Source organism: Pan paniscus, chromosome 8 (assembly GCF_029289425.2).
Source record: "Pan paniscus chromosome 8, NHGRI_mPanPan1-v2.0_pri, whole genome shotgun sequence".
Classification (NCBI taxonomy): domain Eukaryota; kingdom Metazoa; phylum Chordata; class Mammalia; order Primates; family Hominidae; genus Pan; species Pan paniscus.
The window spans coordinates 101,465,647-101,487,319 of record NC_073257.2 but is presented as its reverse complement, the minus strand read 5'-3'; the positions used below and the strand labels follow the sequence as shown (position 1 = coordinate 101,487,319).

The 21,673-nt window shown below is 39.0% G+C and overlaps 1 protein-coding gene and 1 long non-coding RNA gene across 2 annotated transcripts in view; one reads left to right on the top strand and one right to left on the bottom strand.

Annotated features, from left to right (window-relative positions):
* Positions 1-275: 275 nt before the first annotated feature.
* Positions 276-12,535, bottom strand: LOC130540551 (uncharacterized). The gene is made up of 3 exons (XR_008954542.1): positions 12,266-12,535; positions 5,734-5,911; positions 276-401 (listed from the first exon to the last, which is right to left on the bottom strand). It is a non-coding gene; the product is annotated as an uncharacterized LOC130540551 (long non-coding RNA).
* The window catches only part of SLC16A12 (solute carrier family 16 member 12), a 34,670-nt gene continuing 18,844 nt past the window's right edge, over positions 5,848-21,673 (top strand). The window contains exon 1 of the mRNA XM_008950673.6: positions 5,848-6,047. Within this exon, the coding sequence (XP_008948921.1) occupies positions 5,848-6,047 (200 nt within the window). The remainder of the gene's footprint in view (positions 6,048-21,673) is intronic.

Genomic DNA, 21,673 nt, shown 5'->3' with positions numbered 1-21,673 from the left:
TACACTCACATGCAGTGTTGTCAGGGGAGTCCATTCATTTCTCTGAGCTTCAGTTTCACCATTGAGAAAGAGAGAAAGATAGCATTTATCTCTGAGGATGGTGAGGATCGAGTGCGCTTATTCATGAGAAATTGTTAGTAATAGTATTGCATACAAATGCTTGCAGAGAGGCTCTTTCTCCCCACCCTGGTGTCCCATGAGGATGTTCCTTGTCCTGTGGTTTTACCCAGGTTGACTCTGTGACTTACAACAGACCTTTGTTCATCGTGCTATCACCACAGCCATCTTGGGATGATTATTTAAATTTTTTATTTGGATTTATACAATTGCATTTTTTGGATATCTTCTCAAATCAGTTCTTAACTTATTACATGTGGAAATGCCAAACAGAAGATGCTCACCTAAAACAAATGAAAAGGGAATCGTGAGTTTAGCAGCAGCAAAGTAAAAATTAATGATGCTTAATATTTTTGTAAAGAAACAGAACATTTTATTTTGCCAGGGGCTTGTTGCCTACAGTGTGTCCTCTACTGAATAATCACCTCATTTTCAATGTGCCATATCAATAAATGATAGTTATTTTTAGTCCTTGAAAAACCATACAAAAGAGACTTTTGTGCTCACCGAAGGAACAGACCTGAAATCTCTATTTAAGAAAATTACATGTAAAATGATATTTAACACAGTTTTGGAAATGAATAATAACTTAATCATACCAGCTCAATTATATTCCTTTTTACATATTCTTCCTACTCTTTGTGACAATTACAAACATACAACTTTTACATAAGCTTTACATAGCTTCCCTCACAAAGTAGATGAGCGTCTTTTTTTGGCTTTAATATTGCATCATAATAGTTTTCCATATAACAATATTATCTTCCTGTTTATAATTGTAATGAATTGCATACTCTTCTATTTGTTGAACATGTCATAATTCTCCAAACACTTCCTGGTTGTTAAACATTTAGGTTGTTTCTGTTTTATATATTATTGTTAATACAGCTATTATTTTTTGCCTATAGTGGCTTCTCTTACATTGTTTTCTTAGGATAACCTCCCAGAAATAGAATTGCTATTGAAAGAATGTGGATACCTTTCTAATTCATGATCCATCACATTATGTTGCTTTTTAAAAGGGCTGTTGCACAGCTCTGGCTGTTTCAGTATTCTTTCATAGCATAGGGCAGCACTAACTAAGGATGGTCCTTATACCGGATGTTTATGGGTAGGTGGATTTATAGTCTTACACTGGAAAACAACTTAACCTTGGGGGTTATTTAAATGGAAAAGCCTAAGAAGAAGCTAGGACTATACCAAGGCAGGAGTTTCTAAGTTGTGCCTTTTTTTCCTGGTACAACTGATTGTATCACATCATAACACTTGGCAGTTAATTGTGTCCAATTGGTGAGTTATTCCATTGTGTGTGTTTGTCACAGGTGTAGGTAGACTCTTGAATGCCGGTTCTATTGGAATTGAGAGAAAGAGAGGGTTCTAGGCATAAAACATACCATAAACATGACTCACGTGGCTGTTTAAGAAGCTTTGATTTATGTTAGCACAGTATGGGCAGAAGTTGAAAATCTTACTGCCCCAGGGGCCTGGCAGGTGAAGCACACAAGAACTGCACACAAATGTGTGTGCAGTTTTACCCTATCAGGGTACCCTATCAGGGATAGGGTAAAGCGGAAGTGCAGGACTTGTCTGAAAGGGGACACTGCTGCTTGGCTCCATCTCATGGCTGCCACAAGGGAATGCAGCCCGGCATCTTTTTAGAGCTTGCGATTTTTCAGAAGAATTTGGAAATTTGGATAGTATCTGATATTTACAAGTGCCAACTAATGTAAACATTTACAAAACACTGTAGGCGTAATAAAAGTGTCCTGAAGCTTGATTTGCTTGTTGCTGCTGGTTTGTGGGTGCTCTCATTTGACTATAAGTATGATTCTGTGAAGTAGGCAGAAGGTAATTTTTTGTACAAACAAGAAAGCTGAGGCTTAGAAGTTATTGTTCAACAGTTCATGAACTGTGCCTGTCCCACTAGGATGCGAGCCTCATGAAAGCAGGGCTATTGTCTCTTTTCTGCAATGCTCATAGCCCAGCTCCTAGAATAGTTTCTAGTGCATATTGGACACTCAATAAATATCTATTGAATTAATGAGTGATGAACAAATGAAAAGAGGTTAAATCACATGGCAAATAATATCTACATTTTTGTGCCAGATATTCCTCATGTTTTTTCTCACTTTGATATATACAACATTTTGTGAAAGTAAAATTATTACCTCCATTTTGTGGATCAGTAAACTGAGGCTCAGAGACATAAAGTAATTTGCTTGAATTCATATAACTCTTAAGATGCAGAGTCAGAACCCAGATCTTCCATCTGTGTATTGGCTCATTAACTTTGTCCTCAAACTAGCTTCCTTCATGGTTAAGAAGTGGCTGCTGTAGATCCAGGTATCACATCCAGAATCTACAGGAAGAAGAGGGGCTTGTTTCTTCCTCATGTCTTTTCTTAAGAACAGGGAAACATTTCCCAGAGGACTTCTCTCCATAGCTCATTGCCTAGATACTTCCCGTTCTGTGCCTCATCACTCACTGACATGGGAACGGGAGACCAATCCAAACCCATTCCCTAAACCAAGGGACTGGGCCCAGATGGCCACTGGAAAGAGCAGATAGAGTTGAATCCTAACAAAGCCAGGGTTATGATGGAATAGAGGAAGGGATGGACTACCAGCTCTGTCTTCTCCAGCAGGCTGTGTGTGAAAGCAAAAATACAGATATGGTAGATCTTTTAAAATAAGTTTTTCCTTGAGTGTTTCATCTTGGGGAATAAAGTAGATGACTGTTAAAGCTACTTATTCATGACACAAAGTTATATTTTGGGAAAACTTATTCTGAAGCTCCAGAGTGTTAAGGACACCTTTAGACGGTTAGTTTTGCTCTGAAATTTCACAGCTGGTCAAGTCAGTGACCTACAAGAATGTTTCAGGGAAATACCAATGGTACCATTTAAAGAACTGCATTTATAGCTACGTCAGGCTGCAATTCACATCATCCTACTGGTGTGTCATCAGCAAGAATTACGTGTATAATTAGACAAAAATGTTTATGAATTTATCCCAAGGAATAAGGAAATGTAGTAGAAGCAGTGCAGGGCATTGGTTAGGAAGACTGGCCTTGCAATCAGACCAAGGTTCATAGCCCATTTCTGCTGCTTCATTATCTAAAGATATCTTTAATCTTGTAAGGATTAAATGAGATGCTGTCTGTAGTGATGCTTGCTAGCAGCTTGGCCTATGGCAAGTGTTTTGTAAATAGCAGCTCTATATCACTGTTATTTTCACTTAGCCCCAACACCAGTATTTTGACTATTAGTCAATCCTCAGGACAGTGTTTAGCAATATTATCATTTCCAGTAATAACTTTTATTTTTTTCTTTATCAGTAGGTTTAGTATTTATGCCAGTATTGGTCTCCCAATACTTTTGATAGATTTATAATTTCAGTTGTCCACGTAATCACCTTTGTCAGTCTCCCCAAAGTCACAGGATGGTTAACAGCATGAAGATGAAGACCTGAGGCTTCAAAAGGGGCAAACCTAAGTGATGTATGTGGGAGTCATTCTTGTTGCCTTGGCCTCACTACCCCTGCTCTGTATGCACTCTCTGAAGTCACAAGCCACCAATTTGTTCCAGTGGCTTCAAAGATGCATGCTTATAAATTTCTGTTGTGAGCCATTTTCTTGAGAAAGTTGTGGTCTTAAAGTAAATGTTTTTTATTAGACAATTTATTTTGCCCATAATTTACCAGGTGGTACATAGTCTTTGTTCATCAAATAATCCACACATTGTCATAGTTGAACTGACATTTCATTTAATTAATGTTAATATTTCGTCCAGTGATCACAATAAAATTATGAAAGCAACTGGGTAATTTGCTCAATTCTGTAGCAAAAGTAGATGTTGAAACTCTTACTTTTCCTCTCAAAAAATTCGTCCCTGACTGTAATTAAGAAGCCTGTTTGACAAGCCATGGAATGCCTTAAGAAGCACCTTATCTCACAGTTTCTGTGGGGCCAGAATCCAGAAATAGCTTAGCTGGGTCCTTGGCTAAGGGTATCACAAAGCTGCAGTCAGGGTGTCAGTGAGACTGTCCTTAACTGGAGGCTCAATTTAGGGGAAAATCTGCTTCCAGGCTCACTTGGGATGTTTGCGAAAAAGCAAAAAACAAAAGACCCTGAGATCTTCATGTTTCTTGCTGTCTGTTGGAGGCTGCCCTTGGCATCTACAGGCTGCCCATGGTTCCCTGCCAAATGGCTTTCTCCTAGGTATGCAGCATGGCAGTTTGCTTCTTCAAGGACAGTGGGAGAGTGAGAGTGGCTAGCAGGCCTGAGTCATATATAACGTGACATAATTACGAGAGTCAGGTTCCATCACAGGTGCCATATTCTGTTGGGTAGAAGCAAGTCACAGGTCCCTCCCACGCTCAAGGGAAGGGATTACATAAAGATATGAACAACCAGAGTCAGGACCATAGGGGTACCTTAGAGCCTGCCCACCACAGGGAGCTTTGTGTATTGTGACCACTACTGAATCCTTAGTGCCCTAAAACGGTGCCTGACACATGTTAGGGATTCAATAAATATTTAGAGTTGAATGAATGAATGAATGCAGATATTACTTCTTTGAAGTATGTATTGCTAATGTTGTTTCCCCAAGCCTGTGGCTTACCTTTTGGTTTTGTTTATTAATCACTTGTTTTAATACAGAAATGTTAAATTTTAATTTAGACAAATTAACGAAATTTTTTTTATCTTGGTTTGTTTTATTAGTTTACACCTCGGGGAGTTTTCCTATCTAGAGAACAGATAAATATTTGCCTATATTTTCACTTAGGTTTTTAACTACTTCTTTATTTTTTTACATTTATTGATTTATCTGGAAGGTCAACAGCTAAATGGAGAGTTGAACAGAATGTGGTGAATAATACTTTTTTTCTTCACTGATCTTTTTTTTACCTTATTTGGATTGTATTAAATATTATATACTAGCTTCTGGGCTCTCTACTTTGTCTCATTTATTTCTCATTCTATTCTTACTTCAATTACACACTTAAAAAATTACAGCATTTTAAAAAATGCCAAGAAGTTGCTGTCAGACTCATTCCATATAATAATTAGGCTATGTTTTAAGCTGTTGTAACAGCTTATATACAGAGACACAAATAAAATGGAAGCTTATTTATCTTTTGTGTAACAGTGTAGAGATGTGTAGAGTCCAGAGTAGGAGGGCAGGTCTCCCCAGAGTCATCTGGGGACCCAGGCTTCTTCTGTCTCGTACCTCTGCCAGCCCCTAGACTGATGTCCTGGTCTGTGTGGTTGAAGTCGTTTCATATCCACATCCATCTTCCAGTCTGTTGGAAGAGGGTGCTGGAAGTCCTCAAAAAGTACCTTTGCCTTTGAGTTGATGAACCAGAAGTGGCACACATGACTTCTGCTCACATCCCTTTCATGGAGACTACACTTTATTGCCACAACTACCTTCAAGAGAGGCTAGGGAAAAATGGTATCAAATAGAGTAGACATGCATTTGACTACAATTTGAGAGGTTCTATTTTATTTTTAAGAAAGAAAGCATGTACCAAGGACAACAAATAGTCTGCCCCAGTCTAGTATTCATAGTTACAAATACTCATATTTAATAGGAAAGTAATAATCATGTCTTACCAAGTGAAGAAAAATCAACCTTTGGACATAGCAATAAGATATAAATATGTCCTGATTTTTGGTTTTAGATGGCGAGTAACCCATGGGCCAGGTAGCGTTCTATGCCAACCTTGAATGCCATCAGGAAGTCACTGGACAGCAAACTCTTCCAAGATCATAACTTGGCTGTTGGAGCAACCTGGAAAAGAAGAAAAAAGAAAAACCATGGCAAAAGTAAATAGAGCTCGGTCTACCTCCCCTCCAGATGGAGGCTGGGGCTGGATGATTGTGGCTGGCTGTTTCCTTGTTACCATCTGCACACGGGCAGTCACAAGGTAGGTAGGATTTTCTTCTTAACTTATTAAGATGACCTGGCCTGTCTTTTCTTTTAAATCTGCTTCATTCTCTTTCTGAACCCATCATTGTGAAGATATGTGTGTGTTCATGTGGTGTGTGTGTATTTCCGTTGACTCTTCAGGTATCATTTTCTTTGCAAAGTATGTGATTCTCTGACACTTATGAGTCCCAGATAGTGGTCTTTTCATGTGGGGTGTGTATATTTCCGTTGACTGCTCAGGTATCGTTTCCTTTGCAAAGTATGTGATTCTCTGACACTTATGAGTCCCAGATAGTGATCTTTTCTATCATATCTGATATTTAAACCTGGAGTCTTAGGACATTTGTAGGCCAATGCTGTGACTATTCCAGCCACTCATTTTCATAAGCAGCTCCAGAAGATGTGGAAGGATGTAACATCTATTTCTTTTCACTCTTCATCTTCCACTCTTCAGTAATATGAAATACTTAAAACTCATCACATGTGAAATAGCATGGGAAATGTCCTACAGTATTTTCATAATGAAATCACTTTTCTGGGGATTTTAAAGGATTGGTAAATGCATACCTGAGAAGGTAAGTTAGCTTAAGCTGGCATAGCTCCAGGGGAGGGTAAGATCATTTCTACAAGTGTGTTTCTCCAGAATTTTTAACTGTCATCTTAATGATAAATCTAAATTAAGATAGATCTTATTCATTAAAGTTTTACAAAGCTAATAGGATGTGTGATCTATAATTCATAAATCAAGAAAAACACTATGGACAAACTGATGGCAAGAGATCATAATCATAATGGTGTGATGTGGCTTTAAGTCTAGGGATGAGGAAAAGGGGTACCAGGTGACAAGAGTATGATTATAAAGTTTACATTGGATGTGTGAATGTATCACACAGAGTTAATCTTACACAAGGTTAGGGTCTATATTCATCCCAGAAAGGATAAAACTTGCAAGGCCAAAATAATCCTGGAAAATTTCTTGGCTCCCTAGGGCTCATTAAGCCCCTGGAAGCTTAAAACCTAGAATTTAAATTATTTTGCTTTATTTTGCATTTTGGCTGTTGTGGTGATGACTTCTAGGTTGAAGGAGAGCACAAACATAGATACAGGGATTCTCTCATTCTTGCCTGCTCTCTTCTCCCTCTTACTTTTCTCCAAAGTCAGTGTTGAATATGCCTAAGTTAGATGCACGTACATTAAGACTCATCCATCTCATTTATATTTGGAGTAAATATGCATTCGAAATCTACATATGTGAGCTCTTTCCTCTACAGGTGCTTTCATTCAAATAGAAATCTTTATTTCTCTCCTCTGGCAGCAGACCCTTACAAGAAAGTAATTTGGACTAATTATTTGTTGGCATCATCAATACAGGCATCAGTGTCCCTCCCATAACAAAGATACAGTGCAGGATAGAATAAGATGTTTATCTTTGCTACAGTAAGGGTTGGTTGATTGTGTATCATAATAAACTACAGATTTGTTCAAAATAATATAATTGATGCTGAGTGATTTTACACTGTTGGTGGGAATATAAATTAGTCCAACCATTGTGGAAGACAGTGTGGTGATTCCTCCCTGACCTAGAACCAGAAATACTATGAAGTGTGATTTTTTTTTTTTTTTTTTTTTTTTTTTTTTTTTTTGAGACAGTGTCTCCCTCTGTTGCTCAGGCTGGAGTGCAATAGCATGATCTCCACTCACTGTAACCTCCGCCTCCCAGATTCAAGCGATTCTCCTGCCTCAGCCTCTGGAGTAGCTAGGATTACAGGGATACAAAATTTTGTACTGGGATACAAAAATTACGCCTGGCTAATTTTTGTATTTTTAGTAGAGACGGGGTTTCACCATGTTGGTCAGGCTGGTCTCGAACTCTTGACCTCAGGTGATCCACCCGCCTCAGCCTCCCAAAGTGCTGGGATTACAGACGTGAGCCACTGTGCCCTGCCAAAGTGTGATTCTTAAGAAGACCTCTGTAAGAGGAATTGGGAGACAATTATCCCTTTGGCATTGTGACTTCTCATCACTGATATGACAGCTCCCTGGGCATTAAGAAGTCTAGATTATGAGTCTATAATATGAGTCTGTAAGACTCATCTATATTATGAGTCTGTAAGACTCATCTATATTATGAGTCTGTAAGACTCATCTATATTATGAGTCTGTAAGACTCATCTATATTATGAGTCTTGTGTTCTGGGTTTGAGGAAGTCATGGAGTTAAAAGGAATCCCTATCCTTGGTCCTTCATATAGAAGTTTCCATCATTCCCATGATGAAAGAGTTCTGGAAGTGGGCACAATGCTTTAGAAGGAGGGATCATGCTGGAATCTTAGGGGTAGTTGAGTCTTCATGATGAAGTTGCACTTCTGTGGAATTGCCCATAGTGCTTTTAGATGAGATACTAAGATAAGTCTTCCAATCACATTGTCTCATGTGAGCCTTGTGATTTATTCACCCTCTATTTAATAGATTAGGACACTGATGCTCAGAAAGATTGACTTGTCTACATTTATTTTATTTTATTTTGAGACAGAGTTTCACTCTTATTGCCCAGGCGGAAGTGCAGTGGCGTGATCTCGGCTCACTGCAACCTCCGCCTCCCGGGTTCAAGTGATTCTCCTGTCTCAGCCTCCTGAGTAGATGGGATTACAGGTGCGTGCCACCACACCCAGCTAATTTTTTGTATTTTTAATAGAGACGGGGTTTCACCATGTTGGCCAGGATGGTCTCAAACTCCTGACCTCAGGTGATCTGCCGCCTCAGCCTCTCCAAGTGCTAGGATTACAGGGGCGAGGCACCATGCCCGGCCTACATTTCTTTTTGTCTAGTAGGACAGAGCTGGACTAGAATTCTAGTTTTTTTGTTTGTTTGTTTGTTTGTCACTGTGCATACATTCATAATCCATTGACTCTTGAAACACACACACACATACACACACACATACACACACATAAACACAGAAACCGCTATGCCCTTTCCAATACATAACTAAATAGCTTCCTAAACTATTCTCATACACACACCACACTTCTACCTGCCCCTGCATACACACTACACACACACAAACATACACATACACACACAAACATGCAAACTCTGCAGCTTATCCTTTAGAACAATTGTGTATTATAAGACATGGGTTTTTTTTTTTAAAAACTGCCTTGGTTATGGGAGTCATTGTCTTAACATGGGCAACTTCTTAATATCCAGCGAGCTGTCATATCAGCGATGCGAAGTCATAGTATCAAGGGAATAAATGTCTCCAAATTACTCTTACACAGGCCCTCTTAAGAATCACACTTCAGACTAAGAAACCTAGGAACCAAGGAATTAATTATCTTTTCTTCTCATAAAATGTATATCTTAGTGCAAAATTCTTCCATAGGAAAAATTGCAGAGGAACAGGTATTCCTGAGTGCTCTTCAACTTTTCTCCTTACTTTCCACAGTGTTTTACTTTACTGTAAACTTCCTAGGCTTGCCCCTCCTCCGACATACCACAGACAAATAGGAAAAAGTTAAACACATCTTACTTGCACAATTTTTTTCCAGTAAGATCAAAAGTTAACTCAGGAGCTTAAAGTGGTTTGTTAACTCACCCCACATTGCAATTTATAGGAAGGGGATAATCCATCCTGATTTACCATCACCCCATGATTCTTTCTATGCTTTGAAATTCACGATTGGATGTATTTTAAGAACTTAAAAACTGTTTAAAAGTGTCAGGAGTAATCACTAATAATGCCTCTTTACCACCTTGTTCCCAACCAAATCGTAATTAAGTAAAGCTCTTCAGTATGTGAACAGTAAAGGCAATTTATTCTATCTGCTTAATATGAAGCTGTATCTAAGTATGAATTTGATGATTAAGAATCGAAAGGCAAAATCAGTTCACTCCAGAAATACCTTCCGGTGGTAGAATGCCTGTCACTTGAGTCATTTCCGTAATTATAGTTGGTGCGCTTATGCCAAATCTTTCAATTGGATAACTAAGGGAGCTTAACTCTTAAGTCCTCTGTACACCAAAAAAGAAGTAAGTAGATAGCTCCAAAGTGCCTAATACTGTTATTTTTCAGACAGGTAAATAGACCCAAAGGTCAAATTCTCATACTTCTGTCTGTGGAAGAACCATGAAGAGAATGAAACTCATAGATGCCCAATTTTGTGTTATCACTTGACCAGTCTAACATGTTTGACTGAAAACCCCTGCCTCGTTTGGCCAGAGGTATATGGGCTAATGCATATTGGATTCAATTGGCGATGATACTGGAGGAGATTCTACATAACAGCTACTTAGATTTGGCAGCACTATAAACAATTTTATCTTTATCAACAGTAAACGGATGCTGGTTCTTTAAAGAAGAAAAAATTTGCCAATCCCTCTGTCTGAAAAAGAACATCTATGGTATGCTCCTATCTACAAATAAATAAACAAACCTCCCAGGCAGAACCCAGGTCATCCACACATGCTAACATCTTTCATTATTGATCCTCAGGGACACAATGGATGTTCTACAGAGTTTTCCAGGCCCTTCTCCATCTTTAGGATAACTCAGAACACCACAATCACAATCAGACTTGGGGTAAATATGTTTATACTGCTGCTCTCAGTTTCCACTAAACAAATTACAATAGCATTACAGTCTGAATATTTTTGAAAAAGTCACAGGGGGAGAGATCTTTGTTCCAAAAAGAAATAGTAGCTAAAGCAGGATGGAATAAAGGGTGCTTAGTTCAGAAGATTCTGGCTAATTCAGTGTTCTGTGTAAAATTAAGTACATGTGTTCTCTGCCTACAAAAAAAATGTAGTAACTGGTTGTACATAAAAATATTCAATAAAGATTATAAAAAAAAGAATCACACTTCATGGTATTTCTGGTTCTAGGTCTTTGAGGAATCACCGCACTGTCTTCTACAATGGTTGAACTAATCTATATTCCTGTGAATAGTGTAAAAGTGTTGCTATCTCTCTGCAGCCCTGCCAGCATCTGTTGTTTCTTGACTTTTTAATAATCACGATTCTGACTGGTGTGAGATTGTATCTCATTGTGGTTTTGATTTGCATTTTTCTAACGATCAGTGATGTTGAGCTTTTTTCATATGTTTGTTGGTTGCATAAAAGTCTTCTTTTCAGAAGCATCTGTTCATGTCCTTTGCCCACTTTTTAATGGGGTTGTTTGTTTTTTTCTTGTAAGTTTGTTTAAGTTCCTTGTGGATTCTGGATATTAGACCTTTGTCAGATGGATAGGTTGCAAAAATTTTTTCCCATTCTGTAGGTTGTCTGTTCACTCTGATGATAGTTTCTTTTGCTGTGCAGAAGCTCTTTAGTTTAATTAGATCCTATTTGTCAATTTTTGCATAGAAATACCATTTGACCCAGCAATCCCATTACGGGGTATATACCCAAAGGAATATAAATCATTCTATTATAATATAAAGATATATGCACACGTATGTTCAGTGCTGCCCTATTCACAATAGCAAAGATATGGAATCAACCCAAATGCCCATCAGTGATAGACTGGATAAAGAAAATGTGGTACATATATACCACCATGTATATACTATGCAGCCATAAAAAGGAATAAGATCATGTCCTTTGCAGGGACATGAATGGAGCTGGAAGCCATTAACCTCAGAAAGTTAACACAGGAACAGAAAACCAAACACTCTGTGTTCTCAATCATAAGTGGAAGCTGAACAATGAGAACACATGGACACAGGGAGGGGAACAACACACACTGGGGCCTGTCGGGGTGGGGGAGTGGGAAGAGGGAGAGCATTAGGAAAAATAGCTAATGCATGCTGGGCTTAATACTTAGGTGATGGGTTGATAGGTGCAGCAAACCACCATGGCACACGTTTATCTATGTAACAAACCTGCACATCCTGCACAAGTAACCCAGAACTTAAAGTAAAATAAAATAAAATTTTAAAAAATGAAAAAAAAGAATCATACTTCATGTGTAATTGCAGGCTATTCTGTTCATAAATTGGCCACTTGAGTTGCGTGATACTTAAAAAGCAATGTTTGATTTAAATGTCCAAAACCCTGTCCCCTTCCAGGTCTGAGACCTATTTTTCTCTAAGTCTACTGGGTCCAAATTAACTTAGCTGCAATATGTGTCTAGAATCCTATGGGATTGTAGAGTTCTTTTGAACTCTCTTAACAATAGTTGAATTCTTATAATAATTGCTAACTTTAGCTGAGCACTTACATTGTGTATGTTGGCATTCTTCAAGCATTTTTTATGGATTAAATCATTTAATCCTCATAACACACAGCAGTTGAAGAACATGTCCAAGGTCCCATGGTTAGTAAGTGGCAGGACTTTTAGCCGCTAGGCTGCAGTGCCCAGTAGATCAATTCTAGTATGCCAGATGTTGGCAGCACTCACTGTATAGGAGACAGAGCAAAATTTTACAGCAGAGTGGCAAGATTGAGACAGCAGTCATACTGGCCTCTGAGGGAAGGTATTTTTGAGAATGTCATTTCGTCACAGATGACACTTGGTGATACTTTGTTTCCACATTCTTATGAACAGAGCCTACGAATACTGAAAGTTGTTAGGAGTTGTTTGCTACTGCAGCATAATCCAGCCCATTCTGACTGATGCAGTCATGTTTACCAAAATGCTTATTTTACAGATAAAGAAACTGAGGCCCTGAGGGATTAAGAAGCTTTATCAAAAACCTCAGTTACCTAGGGTGAGAACCAGGGATCAGGACCCTGCTTCACTGTAAAATATTCCAAAGAACAACCAAAATAATAAAAATAATTTCTGGAGTGAGATGCACACATGCTCCCAATAAAATTTCATTTATTTAAGATCGTGCCTGTGTTCAGAGGCATACATCATGAAACTACTACTCAAAAAGTTCTGTGGTGCTTTTCCCCTTTGAGAACAGATAAGTGATAAAATATTCTTCCCATATTTCATGAAAGTCACAATCATTCAGAAGCCTGTATGTGGTTATTAGAAAGTTTGCCTTTGTTAAGCCTGCTTACATGTTTAGACAAGAATTTCAGGTATTAATTTTGATTTCTGTATATCTAAAGTTTGATTCATATGACTGATTAAGTCATCTAAGAAAACCAGCAAGCAGAAATCAAAGTAACCTTTAAAAAAAGTGACAAGGGACAGACATGGTTACACTACTAAGTTCCCCAAAACAATTTAGTGAAAAAAAGAGATTATTATTTATAATTTGAAAATATCATCATCTGGGGGCCCTTTTCTCTTAGACATCATGTGATCCTCTTACATCTCCAGCTTCTGCATCTCCCTCTTGTGGATTTGTTTTCTCAGCTTATAACACTCATTTTCTTCACATCCCTACTTTACCTCACCTAACCACATGTTCCTATATGGCTACCATCCAGTCTTCCTCCTTCTTCCCTTTCTCATTCATAGTTCTTGAAGTTGCTACTCAATCATTTTCACTTCCTTGTCTTCTAGTCACTTCCTCTACCAACTTTAATCCTTCCTCCTTTCCTTCCTTCCTGGCTTGCTTCCCTTGAAAAGTGTTTTATGAACACCAAGTATATGACAGGTACTATATTAGATATTTGGGATTCAGTGTGAGATAAGACAGACATGGTCTTTGCTGTCACAGGGTAACAGTCTAGTGAAGAATATAAACAAATGCAAAGGAAATTGCCACACAGTGTGATAAATGTCCAGCATGTAGTTGAAACACGTAAGAGTGGAATCAAGAGAGACTTGAGTGGTCAGGGAAACCTTCCTGGAGGAAGGTTATCTTGAGACTAAAGAATGTGGGAGGTTGGGAGAGCATGATAGAAAAGAAAAAAAAAAGTGAAGGCTCAAAGATATTTAAAAAAAAGCATGGGTGATGTGTTGAAAGAGGCAAGCAGAAGTTCAGTATTGCTGAAGTGAAGAACCCAACAGGTGCGCAGAAAAGAGGCACACTAAGAAGGGCCAGCTCATGCAATCTCCTAAGTCAGGTTAAAAAGTATGAAGCATTAGGATTTGATTTGTGTTCTAGAACATTGAGTGTAGAATGTACTGAAGGTAGCCTGGTGTGAATTCAGGAAGATTAGGAGGGTTTTGACTGCAGTACCAGAGAAAGGTGCTGGTGTGAATGATGAATGGTAAGGGGGATAGAGATATTAATATGTTGAGGAATTTGAGGGATATATGAGATAGTGACTTATGCCTATAATCCCAGCACTTTGGGAGGCTGAGACGAGAGGATTACTTGTGCCCAGGAGTTGGAGACCAGCCTGGGTGACATAGGAAGACCTTGTCTCTAGCTGGACATGGTGGTGCACTCCTGTGGTTCCAGCTATTGGAGAGGCTGAGGTAGGGGATAGGCGAATCGCTTGAGCCCGGGAGGTCAAGGCTGCAGTGATCACACCACTGCACACACACTGCACTCCAGCCTGGGCAACAGAGCTGAGACAAATGAAGGAAGGGGGGGAGGGAGGGAGGGAGGCAATAAACATAAAAAAGTTAAAGAGAGAGAGAGAGAGAGAGAATAAGTAGAACTTGGCAATTGAGTAGATCAGTGGTTCTCAGGCAGACTGATTTTGGTCTCCAGGGTGCATTTAGCAATGTTTGGAGACATTTTGGGTAGAAGCCAGGGATGCTGCTAAACATCCTACAGTGTGCAAGAAAGCCCCCCACAGCAAATAATTATCTGGCCCAAAATGTCAATAGTGCTTCCACTGAGAAGCCTTGGGGTAAGGATAACTAGACTACAGTCATGTGTTGCTTAATGACGGGGACGTGTTCTGAGAAATATATCATTAAGCAATTTCATTGTCATGTGAACATCATAGAGTGTACTCACACAAGCCTAGAAAGTAGCACGTACTGCACACCTAGGCTATGTCGTATAACCTATTGCTCCTAAGCTACAAACCGGTACAGCATGTTACTGTATACTGAATACTGTAGACAATTGTAACACAATGGTAAGTGCTTGTGTATATAAACATAGAAAAGGTACAGTACAAATATGATATTATAATCTTATGAAGTCACCATTGTATATGTAGTCTATTGTTGATCAAAATGTCATTATGTGGTACATGTCTGCATTTTGTATTGAGGGTAAATCCAATGAATCATTATTTACTTAAATTGAAGTCCTAGTGGTTAGGAGAAAATAATAAACTTTTTAGTATTAGACTAGCAATTTTTAAAATGTTAAGAAACGTCATAAGGTTTTTGTTATTGTTTGCACTGAATTAAAGCTAGTTTGACTGTTGCAGTTAATCAATGCCAGGCAGTTTATGTTACCATTCTCTCTGTCGTTGGGTGTGACTGTTTAGTACTCCAAGTTCTGATATAATTATTAATCTAGTGTCAGATCTGCTGCAGCATGTCTGGATTCTTAAATCACTGGATAGAGAAGGACCACTTTTTATACCCCTTTGACAGAGAATTACATAGAGCATTCGTGTGGCATACAAGAATGGGACTGCGGTGAACACAGAGATGTGCCACTCATTTGGCCTTAGCTGCAGGGTGTACAGTCAGCAGAGCCTGCAGCTGTCAGTTCTTAGGTCCCCCTCACCTGCAGAAAGCTGCGTCTCCCAAGAGCAGACCCCTGGGTAGAGGGGGCACCCACCGCCAATGGCTGATTGAGGATGTGCATCAGGGCTGAACCATTTCATTTGGGATTGACTGAGAATTTATTAGGCCTGCATTGCAGTTTGACCTCTCTGCCTAATCCTGCATCCTTCCCTTTCCTTCTACAAGTGTTGATCCTTACTGTATGCCCTGCATGCCAAACTTCATCCCACCTTCTGCTGGGACTTAGAATTTAGCTCACCACACTGTTCCATTTTTTCTTTCCTACCACAAGGATCAACAACAAAATTATAGGGCCCAGTGCAAAATGAAAATACGGGGCACCTTGCTCAAAAAGCAGGGGAAAATGCTGTTAAATGTACTAAAATAGAAAGCTTCTTCCTTTCTTCAGTGGTCTCTTTAAATTTTTCATGATGTTTAAATTTGCTATTTAATGTTATTCTAAGTAAAGAAAATGAGAGTGTGAAATAATTAGAATGAATTGACCACACATCTTTATGTTATGCAATGTCAGCTTTAAATGCAAATATGAGTCTTGAACTCATATATGGAATCACTGAAGTCACGCAACTCTTATTTTGTAGCTCATACATACATACGTATTTCATTTTCCATCAGAACAGTAGAAACCCTGCACAAAACTAACTTAACTGTTTTTATTTGACTTCCTGAAACTTGCACATCCTATCGACATTCTCCTACCTTCAGCTTATTGATGAACAGGAAGGACTGAAAGGGAATGGAAATATGGGTTGGCTGATCTTTCCATTTCCTTCTATGCCATCACCCTCAACGTTAGTGGTTTGTTAATACAAGGAAGTGATCTGAATGAAAAAGGATATGATAGAAATCCTTGGTCCTTTGTGATTCTTATAACACCACTGCCTTCTTTCTGCATTTGAAGCAGGTTTTGGTTCAAAAGGAAAGCGTAGCCTCTTGGGGCTGGTAGACACTTCATTCCCTATCCCCAGGCCTGCTAAGCTATAGATGTAACACCCTTACCTCATACTGGCTTTGAGTCCTAACTGAACTCTCTCAAATCGTGGGCCTAGCAGAACACTGTGCTTATGGGACATCTCTAACACTATGTGTGAATGGTGCATCACAGAACTGCAGAAACACATATTGCATGTATCTCCTCCACTCACATGAAGTCTCCATTGTTCCAGTGCACTGCACTTATGAAACAGAAATTCAAACATAAAATTATTAAGCTTGTAATCCCAGCACTTTGGGAGGCCGAGGTGGGCAGATCACCTGAGGTCAGGAGTTCGAGACCAGCCTGACTAATATGATGAAACCCTGTCTCTACTAAAAATACAAAAATTAGCCGGCCATGATGGCGGGCGCCTGTAATCCCAGCTACTCGGGAGGCTGAGACAGGATAATTGCTTGAACCTGGGAGGCGGAGGTTGCAGTGACCCGAGATTGCATCATTGCACTCCAGCCTGGGCAACAGGAGTGAAACTCAGTTTCAAAAAAAAAAAAAAGGTCAGTCAGTGACAGCCAAGCATTAAATCAAGTTTCGTGCTTCTAAGTGCCAGGCTCTATGTGACTGTGTAGGCTGCACTCCCATGAAGCTGGCGCTGCCTAACATGGCAGTCTTGTTTATACCTGGTTCTCTCCCTTCTTCTCCAAGCTCTTCACCACCTACTTTCACACCCAGCAGCAACTGGGGAGGAGAGGGAGAGTGAACATAACAGGTTACTATGGATTGTTAAAGCACAATTAATTGGAACTTAGCTCCAAAGAGATTAATAACCTCTTATCTCATCCCCAAGCCACAGGACTGATTTCTTCCCTACTGTTATCACCAGGCTATAAAAGCTTCCTGCCTGAATGAGGACGCCATGCTAATCCATATAAGGCTTTTCCAAGTTGCACAGTGATGCAAACTATTGCTTCTGGTTCACACGTCTTTCTCTAAGTAATTAACTATTTTTCAATATAAATATTTCTTTCTCTGCACATACACACATACACACACATATATACACATTTCTGGTTACATAAGAAATCATGTTTATTGTAAAGTAATTGAAAATGCTCTATAAAGATTAAAATAATTATTTCTAATCTCACCATTTACATATAATGATTAGGTACATTTTAGTGTATAAGCTTTCAGGAAATTTTCTTTTTTTTATTATACTTTAAGTTCTAGGGTACATGTGCACAACATGCAGGTTTGTTACATATGTATACATGTGCCATGTTGGTTTGCTACACCCGTTAACTCATCATTTACATTAGGTATTTCTCCTAATGCTATCCCTCCCCCATCCCCTGACCCCACGACAGGCCCCGGTGTGTGCTGTTCCCTGCCCTGTGTCCAAGTGTTCTCATTGTTCAAGTTCCACTTATGAGTGAGAACATGCAGTGTTTGGTTTTCTGTCCTTGCGATAGTTTGCTCAGAATGGTTTCCAGCTTCATCCATGTCCCTACAAACGACATGAACTCATCCTTTTTTATGGCTGCATAGTATTCCATGGTGGATATGTGCCACATTTTCTTAACCCAGTCTATCATTGATGGACATTTGGCTTGGTTCCAAGTCTTTCCTATTGTGAATAGTGCCACATTAAACATACGTGCACATGTGTCTTTATAGTAGCATCATTTATAATCCTTTGGGTATATACCCAGTAACAGGATCGCTGGGTCAAATGGTGGTATTTCTAGTTCAAGATCCTTGAGGAATCACCACACTGTCTTCCACAATACTTGAACTGGTTCACACTCCCACCAACAGTGTAAAAGTGTTCCTATTTCTCCACATCCTCTCCAGCACCTGTTGTTTCCTGACTTTTTAATGATGGCCATTCTAACTGGTGTGAGATGGTATCTCATTGTGGTTTTGATTTGCATTTCTCTGATGGCCAGTGATGATGAGCATTTTTTCATGTGTCTGTTGGCTGCATAAATGTTTTCTTTTGAAAAGTGTCTGTTCATATCCTTTGCCACCTTTTTGATGGGGTTGTTTGATTTTTTTCTTGTAAATTTGTTTAAGTTCTTTGTAGATTCTGGATATTAGCCCTTTGTCAGATGACTGGATTGCAAAAATTTTCTCACATTCTGCAGGTTGCCTGTTCACTCTGATGGTAGTTTCTTTTGCTGTGCAGAAGCTCTTTAGTTTAATTAGATTCCATTTGTCAATTTTGGCTTTTGTTGCCATTGCTTTTGGTGTTTTAGTCATGAAGTCCTTGCCCATGCCTATGTCCTGAATGGTATTGCCTAGGTTTTCTTCTAGGGTTTTTATGGTTTTAGGTCTAACATTTAAGTCTTTAATCCATCTTGAATTAATTTTTGTATAAGGTATAAGGAAGGGATCCAGTTTCAGCTTTCTACATATGGCTAGCCAGTTTTCCCAGCACCATTTATTAAATAGAGAATCCTTTCTCCATTTGTTATTTTTGTCAGGTTTGTTAAAGATCAGATGGTTGTAGATGTGTGGTGTCATTTCTGAGGCCTCTGTTCTGTTCCATTTGTCAATATCTCTGTTTTGGTACCAGTACCATGCTGTTTTGGTTACTGTAGCCTTGTAGTACAGCTTGAAGTCAGGTAGCATGATGCCTCCAGCTTTGTTCTTTTGAGTTAGGATTGTCTTGGCAATGCAGGCAGTTTTTTGGTTCCATATGAACTTTAAAGTAGTTTTTTCCAATTCTGTGAAGAAAGTCATTGGTAGCTTGATGGAAATAGCATTGAATCTATAAATTACTTCAGGCAGTATGGCCATTTTCAAGATATTGATTCTTTCTATCCACGAGCATGGAATGTTCTTCCATTTGTTTGTGTCCTCTTTTATTTCATTGAGCAGTGGTTTGTAGTTTTCCCTGAAGAGGTCCTTCACATCCCTTATAAGTTGGATTCCTAGGTATTTTATTCTCTTTGAAGCAATTGTGAATGGGAGTTCACTCATAATTTGGCTCTCTGTTTGTCTGTTATTAGTGTATAAGAATGCTTGTGATTTTTGCACATTGATTTTGTATCCTGAGACTTTGCTGAAGTTGCTTATCAGCTTAAGGAGCTTTTGGGCTGAAACGATGGGGTTTTCTAAATATACAATCATGTCATCTGCAAACAGGGAGAATTTGACTTCCTCTTTTCCTAATTGAATAACGTTTATTTCTTTCTCTTGCCTGATTGCCCTGGCCAGAACGTCCAACACTATGTTGAATAGAAGTGGTGAGAGAGGGCGTCCCTGTCTTGTGCCAGTTTTCAAAGGGAATGCTTCCAGTCTTTGCCCATTCAGAATGATATTGGCTGTGGGTTTATCATAAATAGCTCTTATTATTTTGAGATACATTCCATCAATACCTAGTTTATTGAGAGTTTTTAGCATGAAGGGATGTTGAATTTTGTCAAAGGCCTTTTCTGCATCTATTGAGATAATCATGTGGTTTTTGTCTTGGGTCCTGTTTATATGGTGGATTATATTTATTGATTTGCGTATGTAGAACCAGCCTTGCATCTCAGGGATGAAGCCAACTTGATCTTGGTGGATAAGTTTTTTGATGGATTTGGTTTGCCAGTATTTTATTGAGGATTTTTGCATCAATGTTCATCAGGGATATTGGTCTAAAGTTCCCTTTTTGTGTGTGTGTGTGTTTTTGCCAGACTTTGATATCAGAATGATGCTCACCTCATAAAATGAGTTAGGGGGGATTCCCTGTTATTCTCCTGATTGGAATAGTTTCAGAAGGAATGGTACCAGCTCCTCTTCGCACCTCTGATAGAATTCGGCTGTGAATCCGTCTGGTCCTGGACTTTTTTTGGTTGGTAGGCTATTAATTATTGCCTCAATTTCAGAGCCTGTTATTGGTCTATTCAGGGATTCAGCTTCGTCCTGGTTTAGTCTGGAGAGTATGTGTCCAGGAATTTATCCATTTCTTCTAGATTTTCTAGTTTATTTGCGTAGAGGTGTTTATAGTATTCTCTGATGGTAGTTTGTATTTCTGTGGGATTGGTGGGGATTTCCCCTTTGTCATTTTTTATCGCATCTATTTGATTCTTCTCTCTTTTCTTCTTTATTAGTCTTGCTAGCAATCTATCTATTTGTTGATCTTTTCAAAAAACCAGCTCCTGAATTCATTGATTTTTTGGAAGGGGTTTTCTTGTCTCTGTCTCCTTCAGTTCTGCTCTGATTTTAGTTATTTCTTGCCTTCTGCTAGCTTTTAAATTTGTTTGCTCTTGCTTCTCTAGTTCTTTTAATTGTGATGTTAGGGTGTCGATTTTAAATCTCTCCTGCTTTCTCTTGTGGGTATTTAGTGGTATAAATTTCCCTCTACACACTGCTTTAAATGTGTCCCAGACATTCTGGTACATTGTGTCTTTGTTCTCACTGGTTTCAAAGAACATCTTTATTTCTGCCTACATTTCGTTATTTACCCAGTAGTCATACAGGAGCAGGTTGTTCAGTTTCCATGTAGTTGAGTGGTTTTGAGTGAGTTTCTTAATCCTGAGTTCTAATTTGATTGCACTGTAGTCTGAGAGAGAGTTTATTGTGATTTCTGTTCTTTTACATTTGCTAAGCAGTGGTTTACTTCCAACTATGTGGTGAATTTTGGAATAAGTGTGATGTGGTACTGAGAAGAATGTATATTCTGTTGATTTGGGGTGGAGAGTTCTGTAGATGTCTGTTAGGTCTGCTTGGTGCAGAGCTGAGTTCAAGTCCTGCATATCCTTGTTAACCTTCTGTCTCGTTGATCTGTCTCATATTGACAGTGGGGCGTTAGTCTCCCATTATTATTGTGTGGGAGTCTAAGTCTCTTTGTAGGTCTCTAAGTCCTTGCTTTATGAATTTGGGTGCTCCTGTATTGGGTGCATATATATTTAGGATAGTTAGCTCTTCTTGTTGAATCGATCCCTTTACCATTATGTAATGGCCTTCTTTGTCTCTTTTGATCTTTGTTGGTTTAAAGTCTGTTTTATCAGAGACTAGGATTGCAACCCCTGCTTTTTTTTTGCTTTCCATTTGCTTGGTAGATCTTCCTCCATCCCTTTATTTTGAGCCTATGTGTGTCTCTGCACATGAGATGGGTTTCCTGAATACAGCATACTGATGGC